The 17159-nt window shown below is 42.5% G+C and overlaps 1 protein-coding gene across 1 annotated transcript in view; it reads left to right on the top strand.

Moving 5' to 3' along the window:
* TMTC2 (transmembrane O-mannosyltransferase targeting cadherins 2) overlaps nt 1-17159 on the top strand; it is a 401081-nt gene that overhangs the window by 102728 nt on the left and 281194 nt on the right. The window contains exon 2 of the mRNA XM_077471877.1: nt 14649-15219. Coding sequence (XP_077328003.1) covers nt 14649-15219 — 571 coding nt within the window. The remainder of the gene's footprint in view (nt 1-14648; nt 15220-17159) is intronic.

Below are 17159 nucleotides of genomic sequence, written 5' to 3'. Positions count from 1 at the left end.
CAAAGTACTGGTATAAGTCTCTGCCTGTCGTACCATTGGGCTAATTTCCACATGTCTGTCAGTATTAGTGCTGCACTGCAACCAGTCATCCCAAGAATAAAGGTTCATTTGTTTGCTCTGTCACGGCCTCCGACAACTTGGATTGCACATAAACTGATTTCAGTCATGCTACCCATTTATTTTCCAAAGAGAACCAGACACGAAAGAATTGATGCAGAACTCTTAATATTTTGTGTGCAATTGTACGTGTGCAACCTTTCTTATTAGTGATTTGTATTTCTTTACCACTTTAAAGCTATGTTTACTTAGTTTGCGATTGTGTGCATAACAATTACATAACCAAGCTCTTTTTTTGTTTAAACAGCCTATAAAAAAATTAAAAATAAAGTATAAAAGATAGCTGAACACCACCAACTTCATTTTTTTTTCTTTTACATTATCACATAAGTTATGTATCAAATGTATCAGAAATTGTACTAGACCGTAAAACACCAGAGCAGAGTAGATGGGTGACCCTCGGGAAGGGTAGAGAGGAAAGTGTTAGGAAGGCCAATCCCAGGCTGGAAAATCCGAGTAAGTACGCCCTGTTGCGTGATATTGGGGAAACCAGTCATGGGCCAGCATTTCTGGAGCAGAGTGACGTCCCTAACTGCCAGGGGAGAAACTCTTCCAGTGAAGGCAGGGGTAAAGCCGAGGGTAAGGAAAGACAAATTCTGGTGGTAGGGGACTCCATTGTTGCAACAGAGAGGGCAATCTGTCATAAAGACCTGAAGTGCTGAACTGTATGTTTACCAGGCTCTCGGGTTTGGCATGCCACAGATCTGGTGGACATATTACTGGGAGGTGCTGGGGAAGATCCAGCTGTCATGGTGCACATTGGCACCAATCACAAAGTCAGAGGAAGATGGAGTGTCCTAAAAATGATTTTAGGGCCTTTAGGAGCTAAATTGAGCAATAGGACCTCCAAAGGTAGTATTCTCAGAAATACTACCTGTACCTCGAGCCACACCAGAAAGGCAGAGGGAGATTAGGGAAGTAAACAAGTGGCTGAGGAGCTGGTGTAGAAAGGAGGGGTTCGGATACCTGGAGACCTGGCGTGACTTCTCTGTCGTTTACCGTTTCTTTAGCATGGATGGACTGCACCTAGATGGGGAGGTTGCAGCTCAGCTGGGAGAGATGATGGCCAAAAAGTTAGAGGGCCTTTTAAACTAGGCGGAGGGGGAAGCTCTAGATGTAGAGATGGCCAGCTTGGAACAAATTTCAGAGGGTAGTATTGGGGGCATTAGTGGTAGGGTGACTAGAGTAACTAAACCTGAGGTAAGTAAATTAACAAATCCCTATTCCAGCCTCAAGACAAAATTAGAAGGCTTGTTCACTATTGCCAGAAGTCTGGCTGATAAGATGGAAGTACTAGAGCTGCTGTTGTACGAGAAGGATTTCAATTTTGTGGGACACTCAGAGACTTTGTTTAACAGCACTCATGATTGGCTGGCAACCATTCAAGAGTATTCCCTATATCGCAGAGATCGGGAGGGTAAAAAAAGGGGGTGGGCTATGCCTGTATATCAAGAATGATGTGCAATGAAGTGAATATAAGGGATGACATCAATAATGGCGCAGGGGAGGAGATGGAATCCCTATGGGTAGAACTTCAAAGGGAGGAAAGTAATACTGGGAGTAAGCTATAACCAGAGGGAGGAGGGGGAGGCAGACCTCCTATCACAGTTTGGAATGGCGGCAAGGATGGGAAGTGTCATTTAAAATGGGGATTTTAATTATCCAGACATGGACTGGGAGGCAGGAACCGTGCATTCTACGAAGGCTCGCCATTAACTAAATGTCTTGCAGGACAATTTCATGGGTCAGATGGTGAATGCACCAACAAGAAACAATGCGTTACTAGACCTACTGATTACTAACAATACCGACCTGATCGCGGATGTGGAAATACGGGGCAATTTAGGAAACTGCAACCACAGGTCAATTTGTTTCAGCATAAATCACACAAATAGGAAGCACAAGTGTAATACAGATACTCCATTTCAAAAGAGCCAACTTTCCCTAAGCTGCGCTCCTCGCTAGAAGATGTTAAATGGGACAAAATCCTGGGTAGAAAAAACAGAGGAAAAATGGGAGTGTTTTAAGAGCATATTAAATAAAGGTGTCCTGGGTGGCTTAACTCCAATGTAAAAATGCTGTACTGGTGACCCCACAGGTCACCAGTATGGTAAACTTGCACAGAAAATAAAACTTTTCCGCACAAGGGAATTTAATAAGACACTTGGCCATTCACTAAAATTAGAAGAAAATCGGTTTAACTGTAAACTGTGTAGAAGGTTCTTTACTGTAAGAGCGGCAAGTAGTGATTTCAGCGGGGAGCATCGATAATTTCAAAAAGCTATTAAATGGGCACCTAAATGACCTCAACATACAGAGGTATTCAATAAACTATTAACATAAAAACACACACAGGTTGGATTTGATGGACTTGTGTCTCTTATTTTTTTTTTTTTTTTCAAGGTCTCAGGTGTGAATGGGGAAAAGGTGCATAAAATTTAGTTTTAATCGCTCTCACTCTCTCATACTGGTCACTGGAAGTTCAACATGGCACCTCATGGCAAAGAACTCTCTGAAGATCTGAAAAAAAAAGAATTGTTGCTCTACATAAAGATGGCCTAGTCTGTAAGAAGTTTGCTAACACCCTGAAACTAAGCTGCAGCATGGTGGCCAACACCATACAGTGGTTTAACAGGACAGGTTCCACTCAGAACAGGCCTCGCCATGGTCAACAAAAGTTGAGTGCACATATTCAACGCCATATCCAGAGGTTGTCTTTGGAAAATAGACAGACATATGAGTGTTGCCAGCATTGCTGCAGAGGTTGAAGGGGTGGGGGGTCAGCCTGTCAGTGCTAAGACCATACGCCACACACTGCATCAAATTGATCTGCATGACTGTCTTCCCAGAAGGAAGCCTCTTCTAAAGATGATGCACAAAAAAGCCAGCAAACAGTTTGCTGAAGACATGCAGAGTAAGGACATGGATTACTGGAACCATGTCCTGTGATCTGATGAGACCAAGATCAATTTATTTGGTTCAGATGGTGTCAAGCATGTGTGGTGGCAACCAAGTAAGGAGTACAAAGACAAGTGTGTCTTGCCTACACACAAGCATGGTGGTGGGAGTGTCATGGTCTGGGGCTGCATGAGTGCTGCTGCCACTGGGGAGCTACAGTTCATTGAGGGAACCGTGAATGCCAACATGTACTGTGACATACTGAAGCAGAGCATGATCCCCCCCCCCCCCCCCCTTCGGAGACTAGGCCACAGGGCAATATTCCAACATAACGACCCCAAACACATCCAAGACGACCACTGCCATGCTAAAGAAGCTGAGGGTAAAGGTGATGGACTGGCTAAGCATCCGGACCTAAACCCTACTGAGCATCTGTGGGGTATCCTCAAATGGAAGGTGGAAGAGCGCAAGGCATTAATGTCTGTGTCCAGTTATTTGGAGGGTACATCAAATTTACATTGTTATAGAAGCTGTACACTCACTACTTTACATTGTAGAAAAGTGTAATTTCTTCAGTGTTGTCACATGAAAAGATATTTTAAAATATTTACAAAATGTGAGTGGTGTACTCACTTTTGTGAGATACTGTTTATACAGGTATGTATATTTCTTTAGCCCATTGTCAGTTTTCTTGTGGAAGTTATTCACCGCCCAATCATCTCCATTGGTGTGTTAATGTGGCACCCCCTTGCCAACCACCTACCCAAGCCCCCCCCCCCCCCATTACCATTACAATGAAACCCCTACTATGTGATCGCAATACAGTTAAATTATAAAATAAAAGGTAAATAATAAGAAAACCTTAAATTTGGAAAGCTCATCTCCCCCATGTGCACCTACATACAACTGTAAAGATGCCCATTGGATGCGCTAATGTATAATTGCGCTACACATATTCAGTATTGTCAGACACACCAGGGTGAATGCAGTAATTCTAGGGCCATCGGTTGCAATAAACTGATTACTTTTATTTATCGTGTGACAATTTGCAACTACCACCATTTTTCTTTTCCTAGTCTCTGCTTTCAGAAAACTTATTTTAACTAATCTTCAGGCCAAAAGTCTGCATAAAAAGACAAACCAGCTTTGGCAACGAAAGGGTGATGGGAAGTTGTCTTGTGCATGTGTTGGGGTGTTTCTAGCACATGCTTCTCACATGTATTTTCTATAAGTGTTGACAGAGAACATGTAAGTTTCCAGAAAACACCTGTTCTAAATCATTTCAATTCGCAAGTTTTCACTTTTGTTAGCTTTGTGTTCCTTTTATCTGCTAGATTAGTTTGTCAACATGGTCATTCATCATCATCATCGCAGCTGACGTGGTCAGGGAGCTCAATGTGATGTCAAGGAAACCTGTATCAGTGTTTTATTTTCTTAACTACAAGGAAACTGGAATGGTGCGCATGAATTCAGGCCAAGATTGTGACGTGACCGTTGTAGAGTCCGTCATATCACATCTACTGGGCGTTTCCTCCCGGAATGTTTAGATTCTGCAGAGTGATCTACAGACTGGCCAGGGAATTTTGGCTTTTACCTAAGCCTTTCAGTATACAAATCAACCAAAGGATGTGATGCTATACAAGAGTTCTATTGTCTGCTTACACTGGCTGCTTCCTTGTGCTGCAATTATGAGCGCTTGGGTCACCACATAAATGACACTTGATGGGTTATGTGATATTTAGTATGTATTAGGGAGAGTCATTTTCTAATGAAAAGCAGCCCAAGCAGAACACTTTTTGTAAATGAATATAATTCTGGACGTACACAGATTGTGTTTCAGATTTGATCTGTAAACTCAATAAAATTTACTCACAGCTATTAATAATCAAATAACATTTAAAAAGCAACGTGACTGTGTATAATTAAAGTGATACTAAAGGCTCCAATTTTTTTTTTTTATATATATATAAAAACATGTTCTACGTTTCTGCTCTGTGCAATGGTTTTGCACAAAGCAGCACTGATCCTCCTCTTCTCAGGTCCCCCACTGACACTGCTGGCTTGTCCCCCCCACTGAGTGCTTGCTATGGGGGGCACTCGTGCATGCTTGTTCCTGAGCCCAGCTCACTGGTTGTGAGTGACAGCAGTGGGAGCCAATAGCTTCTGCTGCTTTGTCTCAGCCACTGAGAAGGCAGAGAGCCAGGATGGCTGCAATTCTCGTGCACATGGCTGTATCGAGATCAGGCTCAGGTATGTATTGGGGGGCTGCATACTGCAGTTTTTTTTTTACCTTCACTTTAAAGAGGTAGTTCAGCTGGTGTGCAGGTAAGGGGTGTCAGGTTAAAACAAACTGGCTGTACAAAGGGAAGAGAATTGTGTTTCCCGTTACCCACAAATATAAAGTATTTGCCATGATGGGCGAATTAAGGGGTAAAGGTACAGGGGGAATTTAAAGGAGCATTCCATGTTTAATTTAACTCGTAATAGTTTGGGCCAAGATGGCAAACAAATTAAATTAGACTTGGAATTCTACTGTAAGGGGTAGGGTATGGACATGAGCAAGACAAAGGTCAGCCTTCATGGAAGTAGAACTGGGTTCTAATTTAGGGCTTCTCTGAGGATGTCAAAAGTTTGGAAAATGCTACTTCGTGTCACAATATTCCCTAAACTCTGAGCCAAATTTGTATATTGATATTTTCATCCATTTTCATCACCAATAACCGTACCAAGCACATAGAATGTGTGAATTGTATCTCCAAAATGTGTCTAATCCTAATCAGAAAAAAAAGCTCCATTCTCAATGGCTGCCACTCATGTATTGTCTTTCTTTAATACAATACAGCGTAAGGTAATAAATATTGTTGCTTTTGATAGTAAGAACAATTCCTCTGTTAGTTTTTATGTGAGACCCAGTGGGGTCTCACATAAAACCATCACTCTTCATTTGCTTGAGTGTTTAGAGCTACCACCAGCACTGCCAAACTCTGGTACTCATGCATGGGTGAGCGCATGAGACTTTTTTTTTTTTTTTTGCCAGTTCCACCTTACTACATTTTGTCAGTCCCTTGTACTCTACAGTCCTGCACAGTAAGGATATGTTGGGCTGCCCTAATGGTGCTGCAGTGCATGTGGGGAAAAAAAAAAAAATACTTGCATCAACATGGCACGATGGAGACTTTATTATTTCTGTTGACAGAAGATGGAAATGATACTGCATACATATGGCAAAATCTTTAGTAGAGGTATGGCAGAAGGAAATGTATAGTATGTAAATCACATTAAGACCCCTTTCACACTTGTGCAACTTTTGCTGTGACTTTGGGCATCTGAATCGCATGATTAATTGAACCCAGTGATAACCATTCATATCTGTGCAACTTCAAAGTAGTCTCTGTACTACTTTGGTCTGATTTTCACGTTAGTTGAGGTCCATAGACCTCAAGTTTACATAGGTGTTCCCTGAAATTGCGTAAAAATCCCAGCCGCATAATCGTGCTACTTTTAAGTCGCGGCAGTGTGAAAGGGGCCTTAAGGGGTTGTAATGTCAGAATTTTTTTTATCTTAATGCAACAGCCCCCTAATACTTACCTTAGCCCCATCTCTGGCCAGTGATGTCCACGAGTGTCTCGGCCATCAGACTCTCCCTCCTGAGGCACAGCAGTGGTGCCATTGGCTCCCGCTGCTGTCAATCAAAGTTAGCCAATCAGGAGAGAGAGGAGCCAGGCCACAGTTCCGTGTCTGAATCGACACAGAAAGCTGACTCTACTCAGGTGCCCCCATTGCAAGCTGCTTGCTGTGGAGGCACTCGACAGGAGGGAGGGGCCAGGAGCAGCAAAAGGGAACCTGAGAAGAGGATCTGCATAAAGAGATGGGGTTACCATTGCTCCAGGTAGGTCTACTGAAACAAAAAAGTTTTTTCCTCCAGGAAATGAAGAGCCCCAGGTGCCGGATAATGCATATAGCAAATCAAGGTGAGTAGAAAATTCTGAACAGCTGCACTCCAAATGAAATTTCTTGTGCCTTTATTAGAACATCAGGATCACACTGTACATGTCACAGCAAAGTAATACAGAACCAAAAACAGCTAACGCGTTTCACACTAAATGTGGTGCTTACTCATAGCTTAGCTTTGGTTCTGTATTACTTTGCTGTGACATGTACAGTGTGATCCTGATCTAATAAAGGCACAAGCAGTTTCATTTGGAGTGCGGCTATCCAGAATTTTCTGCTCGCCTTAAGAGGAGCACCTTGGCTGCAAATCCACTGCAGCAGAGAAGGCAAGTATAACATGTTTGTTATTTTTTTTTTTTTTTTTTTTATAAAGAGACTTTGCAATCACTTTTAAAGTTTGGGAAGTATAAAAAAGGGAAAGGGAACTTTGGCAAAGTAGGATGCCTAGTCTTACAAGTTGGGAAGTGTTCCACTGTGTTGCCAGTTTCCATGTTTTGTTTGCAGAGAAAATTAAAGGTGAAACCCAACTGGTTGCTATGGGCATTTCAGTTGCTGTTTTCCCTGAGGTTTGTAAATTGCCTCCAGCATGCCTTACTTTGAGATGTAAAAAAGTATAGTTTCAGCTTTGAATCTAGTTATTTGCTCATAAATAATTCACAAGCTTATGGCAAGCAGGGGTAGGCTGATCATGTAATAGCAATAAGTTGTCTGTTTTCTGTTGTCAAATGTTCCAAAGACAGAATTGCATCTGCGGTTTAAAGCTGTACAGGAGCTGCAGTCAGAATAGACTCTGTGGTCACTGCTATGATTAGAATTACAATTTAGGCAACATGTATCATTTCAGAGCTCGAGGTTAGAAACCCATAGAGTTCCACTATTTCTACCACACAGACTATATTTATTGAAAACTTTTTCAGCTTTTCATATTTTCTCATCTTTACACGAAAGAGGTTTATATGTTGATGATGTTGTATCAAGGGTTGCAACTTACAATGATTTTTTATTTTTTTTTATAATCCATTCGTTGGCCAATTATTCTATTAAAAACTTAAAAACAAAATTGGTGTATAATTTAGTTGATATGTAAAGTTTTAAAAAAACTAAATAATTTCTTCTTGAATATCTATATACTCTGAAAATAACCGAGAGAAGATTTATGGGGGTCTTCAAAAGTTTTCCGCACTTTATGAAGAACCCTCGTACTATTTGAGGTTGAATCTGGCCCATATCATCGGACTCAAATTTAAAAAAGCCTAAAATGCTGTTTTGTAGATTTTCAGACAGGACTGTGATACAATATTACGCATGCCAGACTCCCTTATCCTAGGCAGGTAGCTTGATACATACTACCTGCGCCTGCTGCCACTTATGCTGGCCATACATAAACACATTTGTCCTTCAAAAATGTTCATCATTTGTCCATTCATCAAATGTACAAAGAATTTACATATGAATATTCGTATATGGCCAGCATAAGACATTTAGTAGCAGAAGCATCCTTTTTTTGTCACTTATGATGGGGTAAAAAAAAAAAAAAGAGCCCTTTCCAGTATAAAAACAGCAGACAAATACTACTATAAGGGGTTAGTTTATACCGTGAAACAGTGAAAGTAATAATAAATTAAAAAATATATACGGTATCTCAGAAAAGTGAGTACGCGCCTCACATTTTTGTAAATATTTTATTATATCTTTTCATGTGACAACACTGAAGAAATGGCACTTTACTACAATGTAAAGTAGTGAGTGTACAGCTTGTATAACAGTGTAAATTTGCTGTCCCCTCAAAATAACTCAACACAGCCATTAAAGAGGAAGTAAACCCTGATGAGTTTACTTCATCTTTCATTCCCTGCAAAGGCAAAGCATAATGGACTACTATGCATCGCATAGTAGCCCATTATGTGTCACTTACCTGACACAGGAGCCAGCGATGTCGCCGCTGTCCCCTGTAGTCCGCCGCATCCATCTTCTTGGTGGGGTCTCGCAGCTCCGCCGCTGTCATTCGGGCGAAGCCGCGATGACGTCACTCCCGCGCATGCGCACGGGAGCCGACACGCACGGCAGCTCCGTCGTTGAGAATGCTGCGCTCAGTGTGCCTGCGCGCCGCTGTCTACGGCGCATGCGCCGTAGACAGCGGTGCCTGTTTTCGGGCAAATATCTCCTAAACCGTATAGGTTTAGGAGACATTTCTTGGACCTACAGGTAAGCCTTAATCTAGGCTTACCTGTAGGTCAAAGTGGTTTGTAAGGGTTTACAACCACTTTAATGTCTAAACCGCTGGCAACAAACGTGAGTACACCCCTAAGTGAAAATGTCCAAATTGGGCTCAAAGTGTCAATGTTTTGTGTGACCACCATTTTCCAGCACTGCCTTAACCCTCTTGGGCATGGAGTTCACCAGAGCTTCACAGCTTGCCACTGGAGTCCTTTTTCACTCCTCCATGACGACATCATGGAGCTGGTGGATGTTAGAGACCTTGCCCTCCTCCACCTTCCATTTGAGGATGCCTCACAGATGCTCAATAGAGTTTAGGGCTGGAGAAATGCTTGGCCAGTCCTTAACCTTTACCCTCAGCTTCTTTAGCAAGGCACTGGTTGTCTTGGAGGTGCATTTGGAATTATTATCATGTTGGAATACTGCCCAGCACTTATGCAGTCTCAGACCATGACACCACCATGCTTGACTGTAGACAAGACACTTGTATTTGTACTCCTCCCACCACCACATATGCTTGACACCATATGAACCAAATAAGTTTATCTTGGTCTCATTAGACCACAGGACATAGTTCCAGTAATCCATGTCCTTAGTCTGCTTGTCTTCAGCAAACTGTTTGTGGACTCGTGCATTCTCTTTAGAAGAGGCTTCCTTCTGGGACGACAGCCATGCAGACCAATTTGATGCAGAGTGTGGAGTATGGTCTGAGCACTGACAGGCTGACTCCCCACCCCAACAACCTCTGCAACAATGCTGGCAGCATGGTCGAACATGGCGAGGCCTGTTCTGAGTGGAACCTGTCCTGTTAATCTGCTGTATGGTCTTGGCCACCGTGCTGCAGCTCAGTTTCAAGGACCTGGAAATCTTCTTATAGCATAGGCCATCTTTATGTAGAGCAACAATTTCTTTTCAGATCCTCAGAGTTCTTTGCAATGAGGTGCTATGTTGAACTTCCAGTAACCAATATGAAAGAGTAAGAGCAATAACACCTAATTTACCACACCTGCTCCCCATTCACACTTTTTAACACTAACGAGTAGGATGACATCGGGGGGGTGGCTAATTGGGAACAATTTGGACATTTTCACTTAGGAGAGTACTCACATTTGTTGTCAGCGGTTTAGACAAGAATGGCTGTGTGTTGAATTGTTTTGAGGGGACAGCAATTTTACAGTTATACAATCTTACAGTTATACAGTTATACTACTACTTTGTAGCAAAGCGTTATTTCCATTGCCTGTATCTGCCTGACCCTTTTGACAATAAAGATGACATCTATTTTTAATTTGGAGTTCCAGTGTGCGACCAATTCTTGTCTTTTTAGTTTTCCACGGTGGTGAGCTGAAGTCTGCACCTGAAATCCAACCTGCACCTGATTTTGCCTGGAGTGGTGTGCTTTCCTTTGTTCTTTGCTCTTATTTTTTTATTCTCAGTGTTGTCACATGAAAAGATATAAACATATTTAAAAAAATGTAAGGCCAGTTTTTGCGATAAGGCACTGCATTACTTTAACTGACTATTGTGTGGTTGTGCGACACTGTACCCAAATAACATTGATGTCCTTTTTTTTTTCCTTATGATCACCTCTGCGGATTTTATTTTTTGCTCTTTAAACAACAAGAGTGACAATTTTGAAAAAAACAAATATTTTTTACTTGCTATAAAACACATCCAATAAATTTTTTTTTTTTTTCTAGTAATGGTGGTGATCAGCGATTTTATTTATTTTTATTTTTTTTGTGGTGGACGAATCTGACACTAAGGGACACTTTTTGGGGACCAGTGACATTAATACAGTGATCAGTACTATAAAAAATGCACTGTCACTGTACTGACACTGACAGGGAAAGGGGTAATATCTATGGCGATCAAAGGGTTAAATGTGTTCCCTGGGAGTGCTTACTGTGTGGGGGTTTTTCTGACTGGGTGAAGAGAGGTATCGATGTTCCTGCATAGCAGAAACGCAAGATCTCCAACTTCTCCCCTGTCAGAACCGCAATCTGCCTTGTGTAAATGGGTAGACCACCATTCTGCCTCTCTCGGGAACCATTGCGGGTGGCGGGCAGGGGACCTGCTGATTGGCTCCCCCTCTGTCCAATCAGCATGTGATCAGGTCTCTGAAATGACGTACAGGTATGTCATTAAACGCAATAGAGCCACTTTGCCGCAATACATGTACGTTGCGCGTCTGGCAAGTGATTAAAGTTAAGGTAAACGTGTTAGTTTTTTTTTTTATAATTTTGTCACACTCCCCTGCTCTGTGTAATGGTTTTGCACAGAGCAGCCCCGCTCCACCTCTTCTGGTCCCCCGTTGCCGTTACTGGCTCCTCCTGCCTTCAGGGTGCTCATAAGCCGCAAAGTATAATACTGATTGCCACTGCCTTTAGAAACGCTCACTTCCTCCTTCATGCCAAGGACTACATGTCCCATGAGGTGTTGCTCCTCACACATTCACAAGTTCTCAGGTACTTACTGACATGTATGAACGGTGTACTGAGCTGTAAATGTGCTCCACTGTGTATACTGACATATATGACATATATGAATAGTGTACTGAGCTGCATGTGTGCTGCAGTGTGGATACTGACCTGTATGAACAGTGTACTGAGTTCTGTGTTGCACTGAATTTCCTGATATGTAAACAAATAATGCATTCTGTTTGCAGGCCAACTAATCGGCTGACCAACTAATTGATTAGGAAAATAGTTGACAATTATTTTGATGATCGATTATGCCGATTAGTTGTTTCAGCGCAGCTTAGGACTGACCCTCTAAATTTTTTACCCAGTATTGGCTTGGCCACGGAATCATCAGCTCCTGGAAAACCTGAGGTTTGAACAGGTTACCTCTCTCTGCATGTTGAGAGATTTGTACAGTTTGTCTTTTTTTAATTTCTGAAAGTTAAAGAGGAAGTAAACCCTGATGGGTTTACTTCCTCTTTGTCTCCCTGCAAAGGTAAAGCATAATGGACTACTATGCATCGCATAGTAGCCCATTATGTGTCACTTACCTGACACAGGAGCCAGCGAAGTCACCACTGTCCCCTGTAGTCCGGAGCATCCATCTTCTTCCGAGTATCGCTGCTCCAGCCACTCACAGCACTGGAGCAGCGATGACGTTACTCCCGCGCATGCGCACGGGAGCTGCCACTAACCGCATATCCCCGTTAGCAGTGGCATGCTGCTAACGGTGATAGTGCGCCTGCGTGCCACTGTCTACGGCGAATGTCACCGTCTTTTAGCAAATATCTCCTAAGCCGTGTAGGTTTAGGAAATATTTCTTGAACCTACAGGTAAGCCTTAATCTAGGCTTACCTGTAGGTCAAAGTGGTTTGTAAGGGTTTACAACCACTTTAATAGCCAGTGAAGGGTTTTTGTTTTTAACATTTCTTTAATTGCATAAAACTTTTTTGTTTTTTTGCCAGCCCCACAAATATAGAGCAATTGACACAGGTTTTGCTTATTTCTTTCTGAATGCTTTTTAAACTTGCAACAGGGTCATATTTATGGTAAGTACCAGTCAAAATTCACAGAACACGTAAAGGGTAAGTTCACCTTTTACAGAAAAATCTAAGGTGAAAACTTAGAAGAAAAATAATGCCTGTACTAAGACATGTCTTATCACCAACAATCGGATTCAGAAAGTGCCTTTTGAAGTTTGAACATTAAAGTTATGGCGTAAGGCAGAGAAAGCGGAAGTTACACGGCACAGGATTTAGAAAGTTCTCTTCAATTTCAAAGTTATGGCGTAAGGCAGAGAAAGCGGAAGTTACACGGCACAGGATTTAGAAAGTTCTCTTCAATTTCAAAGTTATGGCGTAAGGCAGAGAAAGCGGAAGTTACACAGCACAGGATTTAGAAAGTTCTCTTCAATTGCCTTCTTATTAACCCTGTGAGGTAGTCTGTGTGTTTATTCCGCACAGCATGCATTGAACTTGGATTAAAGTCAATTGAGTGTTTACTAAATACTTAATTGAAGAATTTCACATGCGTTCCTCCAAGTGTAGTTAAATCCCTTACAACAGGGGTGGCCAACCAGTGGCCCGGGGAGCACTTTGATGTGGCCTGTGAACCTCCTGCTGTGGAATGGCGGGTTAGCAAGCCCAGATCGCAGGTTTCCGACCCGTCATACCACAGCATCAGTGTTGTGAATGAAGCTGGTGGTAGAGGAAGAAAACAGCTGCAGAGCAGAGCCCATAAGCCAATGCTTCCTGTACAGTGCCGGCTTTTGCCACAGGAAGAGTCTATGGCAAAGTTCAGTTAACCCACAGCAATACCCTGCACCCGCAGTGTGGGTAATCATCAGTGTGAAAGCAGTTTAGGCCCTTTTCACACGATCGGCCCTACCCAATCGGACCCTCAATTCACCTCTACCAAGTGGCAGATGTAAACAGACTTTTGTCTGTTTACTCCCGCCTGCCTCCAATCTGGTCCTAAATATCTGATAAAAAAAAAAATAGAAGGGGGTTCGCCCCCTTCCATCTGGGTGTATCGGATCGGAGGGCCTAAAGTAACCATGACCTGTCATCCGCCCACTCCACTCATTGTAGCCCGCGACTGGTTACCAAGTTGCTTAAGTGGCCCTCGCTCTTGAAAAGGTTGGGCACCCCTGCCTTGCAATAAATGTCTCTTTGCTTTGTTTTGGTCTATTAAATATACAATTGAAAGTGCTTTGTCATATTTGTTCAATAACTACAAAAAAATAGCTGTTGATTTTGCACAAAATCTTGACTGCTGTGCTGCAATGAGCCCAGGTACCATAAACTGTAAAGTATCTGTATAACCGCCTTTTAACCCTTGCCCCAAACCACGCTTCCAGAAGGATCCGGAATTCCTGGGAGCAACACTTTTATCAAGCTCAGGCCCAGCCCAATCCACTTCCCAACCAATCCTTAGAGACCCCTCGGTCACTTTGACCCGCCCTGGTCATGCCCCCATCAGTCAAGGCTCTATTTCCCTAAAGGGGTCAAGAGGCCTTCATGTGAGCCAATAACTTCCTGTTCTCTATGATTGTGTTATGGAGAGGTGACGAGGAGAGGTTGGTGTTCCAGTAATACTGTGTTGTCATGAAGGAGCACACTATAGTTCAGACACATAAACATTTATTTTTCTGTGTTTTGCTGTGCATTTAAAAAACAGGGGGGGGGGGGGCAATAACTAACCCTTAAAGCTTTAGAGCTAACCCTTAAAGCTTTTTGAAATTCTAATACAGCATCATGTTTTATCTATTTTTTTAAAATATATTCTGCTATTGAATTATGTTAAAAAAAAAAATGGCCGTCCATCAAATCCAATTGAATTGACCCTTTACCCTACTTTTTGTAAAAATTCACTACTTTTATTAAGTGTTCATCTATAACTGTTCAAGTTTCCAATACGTTCCTATTCTAATGCTAGTTTTTGTTTTTAATGCTTGCTTTTGTATAAATTTCTAATCCTCTTCAATTTTGCTTTTTTTTGTAGTCGGGCTATTAAGACAAATCAGGATCTTCTTCCAGAAACTCCATGGATCCATATCTTCTTCAATGATTTCTGGGGAACCTTGCTTACACACAGTGGCAGCCATAAGTCTTATCGTCCACTATGCACTCTTTCTTTTCGCCTTAATTATACCTTTGGAGGGCTGGAGCCCTGGAGCTACCACCTTGTGAATATCCTTTTACATTCAATTGTCACGGGCCTGTTCACAAACTTTTGTAAAGTCCTCTTTGGCAGTGGATGCTGGACACTCTTTGCCGGACTTCTATTTGCTTCTCATCCAATCCATACAGAAGCTGTTGCCGGGATTGTAGGCCGGGCTGATGTGGGAGCTGGGCTCTTCTTTCTACTTTCATTATTATGCTACACAAAGCATTGTTCAACAAGGGGCTATTCTATCAGCAGCTGGTACTGGATATTCGGTGCTGGATTATGTGCAGCCTGCAGCATGCTCTGGAAGGAGCAAGGAGTTACTGTATTGGCAGTGTCTGCCATTTATGACATTTTTGTGTTCCACAAATTAAAAATAAATGAGATTATCCCTGCAATCTTTAAGGTTAGTATATTTTAAAGTTAATGTGGCTTGTTTCTGTTTTTTTTTCTCCCAGCAATTCACTTTCAGCAGATGATATGGCGTGGGTTCTTGTGATTGTGATTTAATATGTTATAGTTATTTTCACTTATAAATGTGAAATGTTTTTTGTTTTTTCTTCTTAAAAGTACAACTGAAGTTCACAGTCCAGGTAGGCAAAACGCATTATCATTGTTGGGTTAGGAATTTGCCTGTCCTTTTGTGCACATTAAAGAGGAAGTAAAGGCAGAAAAAAACCCACACCCTGTAAGGCAAAGGCATAATGAACAAGTATGAACAAGTATGCATACTAGTTCATTATGAATATCACCGCCATCTATCCCGGAGTGACTTCTGGGTATCGCGGCTCCAGCGCTGTGACTGGCCGGAGCCGCGATGATGTCATGTGCGGGAGCCGCCACTAACGGCATGATCGCCGTTAGCAGTGGCATGCTCAGTGTGCCTGCGTGCCGCTATCTACGACGCATGCGCCGTAGACATCGGTGCCAGTCTTTTGCAAATATCTCCTAAACCGTGTAGGTTTAGGAGATATTTGTTGCACCTACAGGTAAGACTTAATCTAGGCTTACCTGTAGCTAAAAGTGGCCCCAGAGGGTTTACAACCACTTTAAGACCCCTTTCACACTCACAGAGCAGCCACCGCTAGTTTTAGCTGCGCTTTACTGTGGTTTTAGTGGCCCTGCTAATGGCTGAAGAAAGGATTAAATGCGCCAAAAAGTGCCGCATTCATTTCAATGAGCAGGGGTGGTGGAGGAGCGGAGTATACACCACTCCTAAACTGCTCCAAAGATGCTACTTGCAGGACTTTTTCTAACGTCCTGAAAGTGCACCGCTCCAGTGTGAAAGTACTCAGGCTTTCACACTGGGGCTGCAGGGGAGGCATTTTTCAGACACTTTACGTGCGCTCTGTTTTGCCCTTTAGCACCTGAAAAACACCTCCAGTGTGAAAGGGGTCTAAAGAGTATGTAATTGCTAACAAACATGCCTTGTGCACACTGGACGTTTTTACAGCAGCTGTTTTTGGCTTCAGACTTTTTTTCTACAGTCAGTAAAACTCCCCATCACGTTATCCTATGTGTCCATGCACACATAGACTGTTATCAGCAATTTTTGGCCGGGGCGTTTTTTGGCTGTAAAAAAAACCCAAAACTAGTGTGTTCCGAGAGGAGTTTTTCCATCTATTTTCAGCTGTAAAAACATTCTAATGCCAACGCTGATAAACGCCCAAAACGAGACTCACTAAATCTTGACATTTTTGATCCATTGAATAAAATGTAAAAAAAAAAAAAAAAATGCTAAAAAACGCAATTGCAAAAATGTTGACAAACTGCAAAGCTACTGGCGCTTTTATAAAGTTTTTTTTAAAGTCAAGTGTGCATGAGGTCTTAAGGTGATGGTAAAGTTTTTGTTTTGTTTTTTTAAAATGACAAACATGTTATACTCATCTCCTCTGTGTGAGGGTTTTGCACAGAGTGGCTCCTGGTCCTCCTTTTCTGGTGTCCCCCCACAACGCTCCTGGCTCCTCCTCTTCTCAAGTGCCACATGTTGAGCCACTTTCCTTGAGGGGAACTCGTGCGGGTGTGCTCCCGAGTCCTGCTGCTGTGTCCATTGACACAGACAGGTGGACTCGGCCCCCCTCCACGGCTCCCGTGTCACTGGATTTGATTGACAGTAGCTGGAGCCAATGGTTCCTGCTGCTATCAATTTATCAAATGAGGACCTGACACAGGAACAATCAGGGTCAGATAAGAAAAAGGGGGCTGGGGAGGGGGGGGTTCAAAATGTTTTTTCACCTTAACCACTTACAGACCGAAAGATTTTTTTTTTTCCCTCTAATGACCAGACCAATTTTTGTGATATGGCACTGCGTTATTTTAACTGACAATTGCGCAGTCATGCGATGC

The sequence above is a fragment of the Lithobates pipiens genome, unplaced genomic scaffold (assembly GCF_037356315.1).
Source record: "Lithobates pipiens isolate NorthernLeopardFrog02 unplaced genomic scaffold, aLitPip1_a1.2 Scaffold_8, whole genome shotgun sequence".
NCBI lineage: Eukaryota > Metazoa > Chordata > Amphibia > Anura > Ranidae > Lithobates > Lithobates pipiens.
The sequence above is the reverse complement of the archived record's forward strand: the minus strand, read 5'-3'. Positions and strand labels throughout refer to the sequence as shown.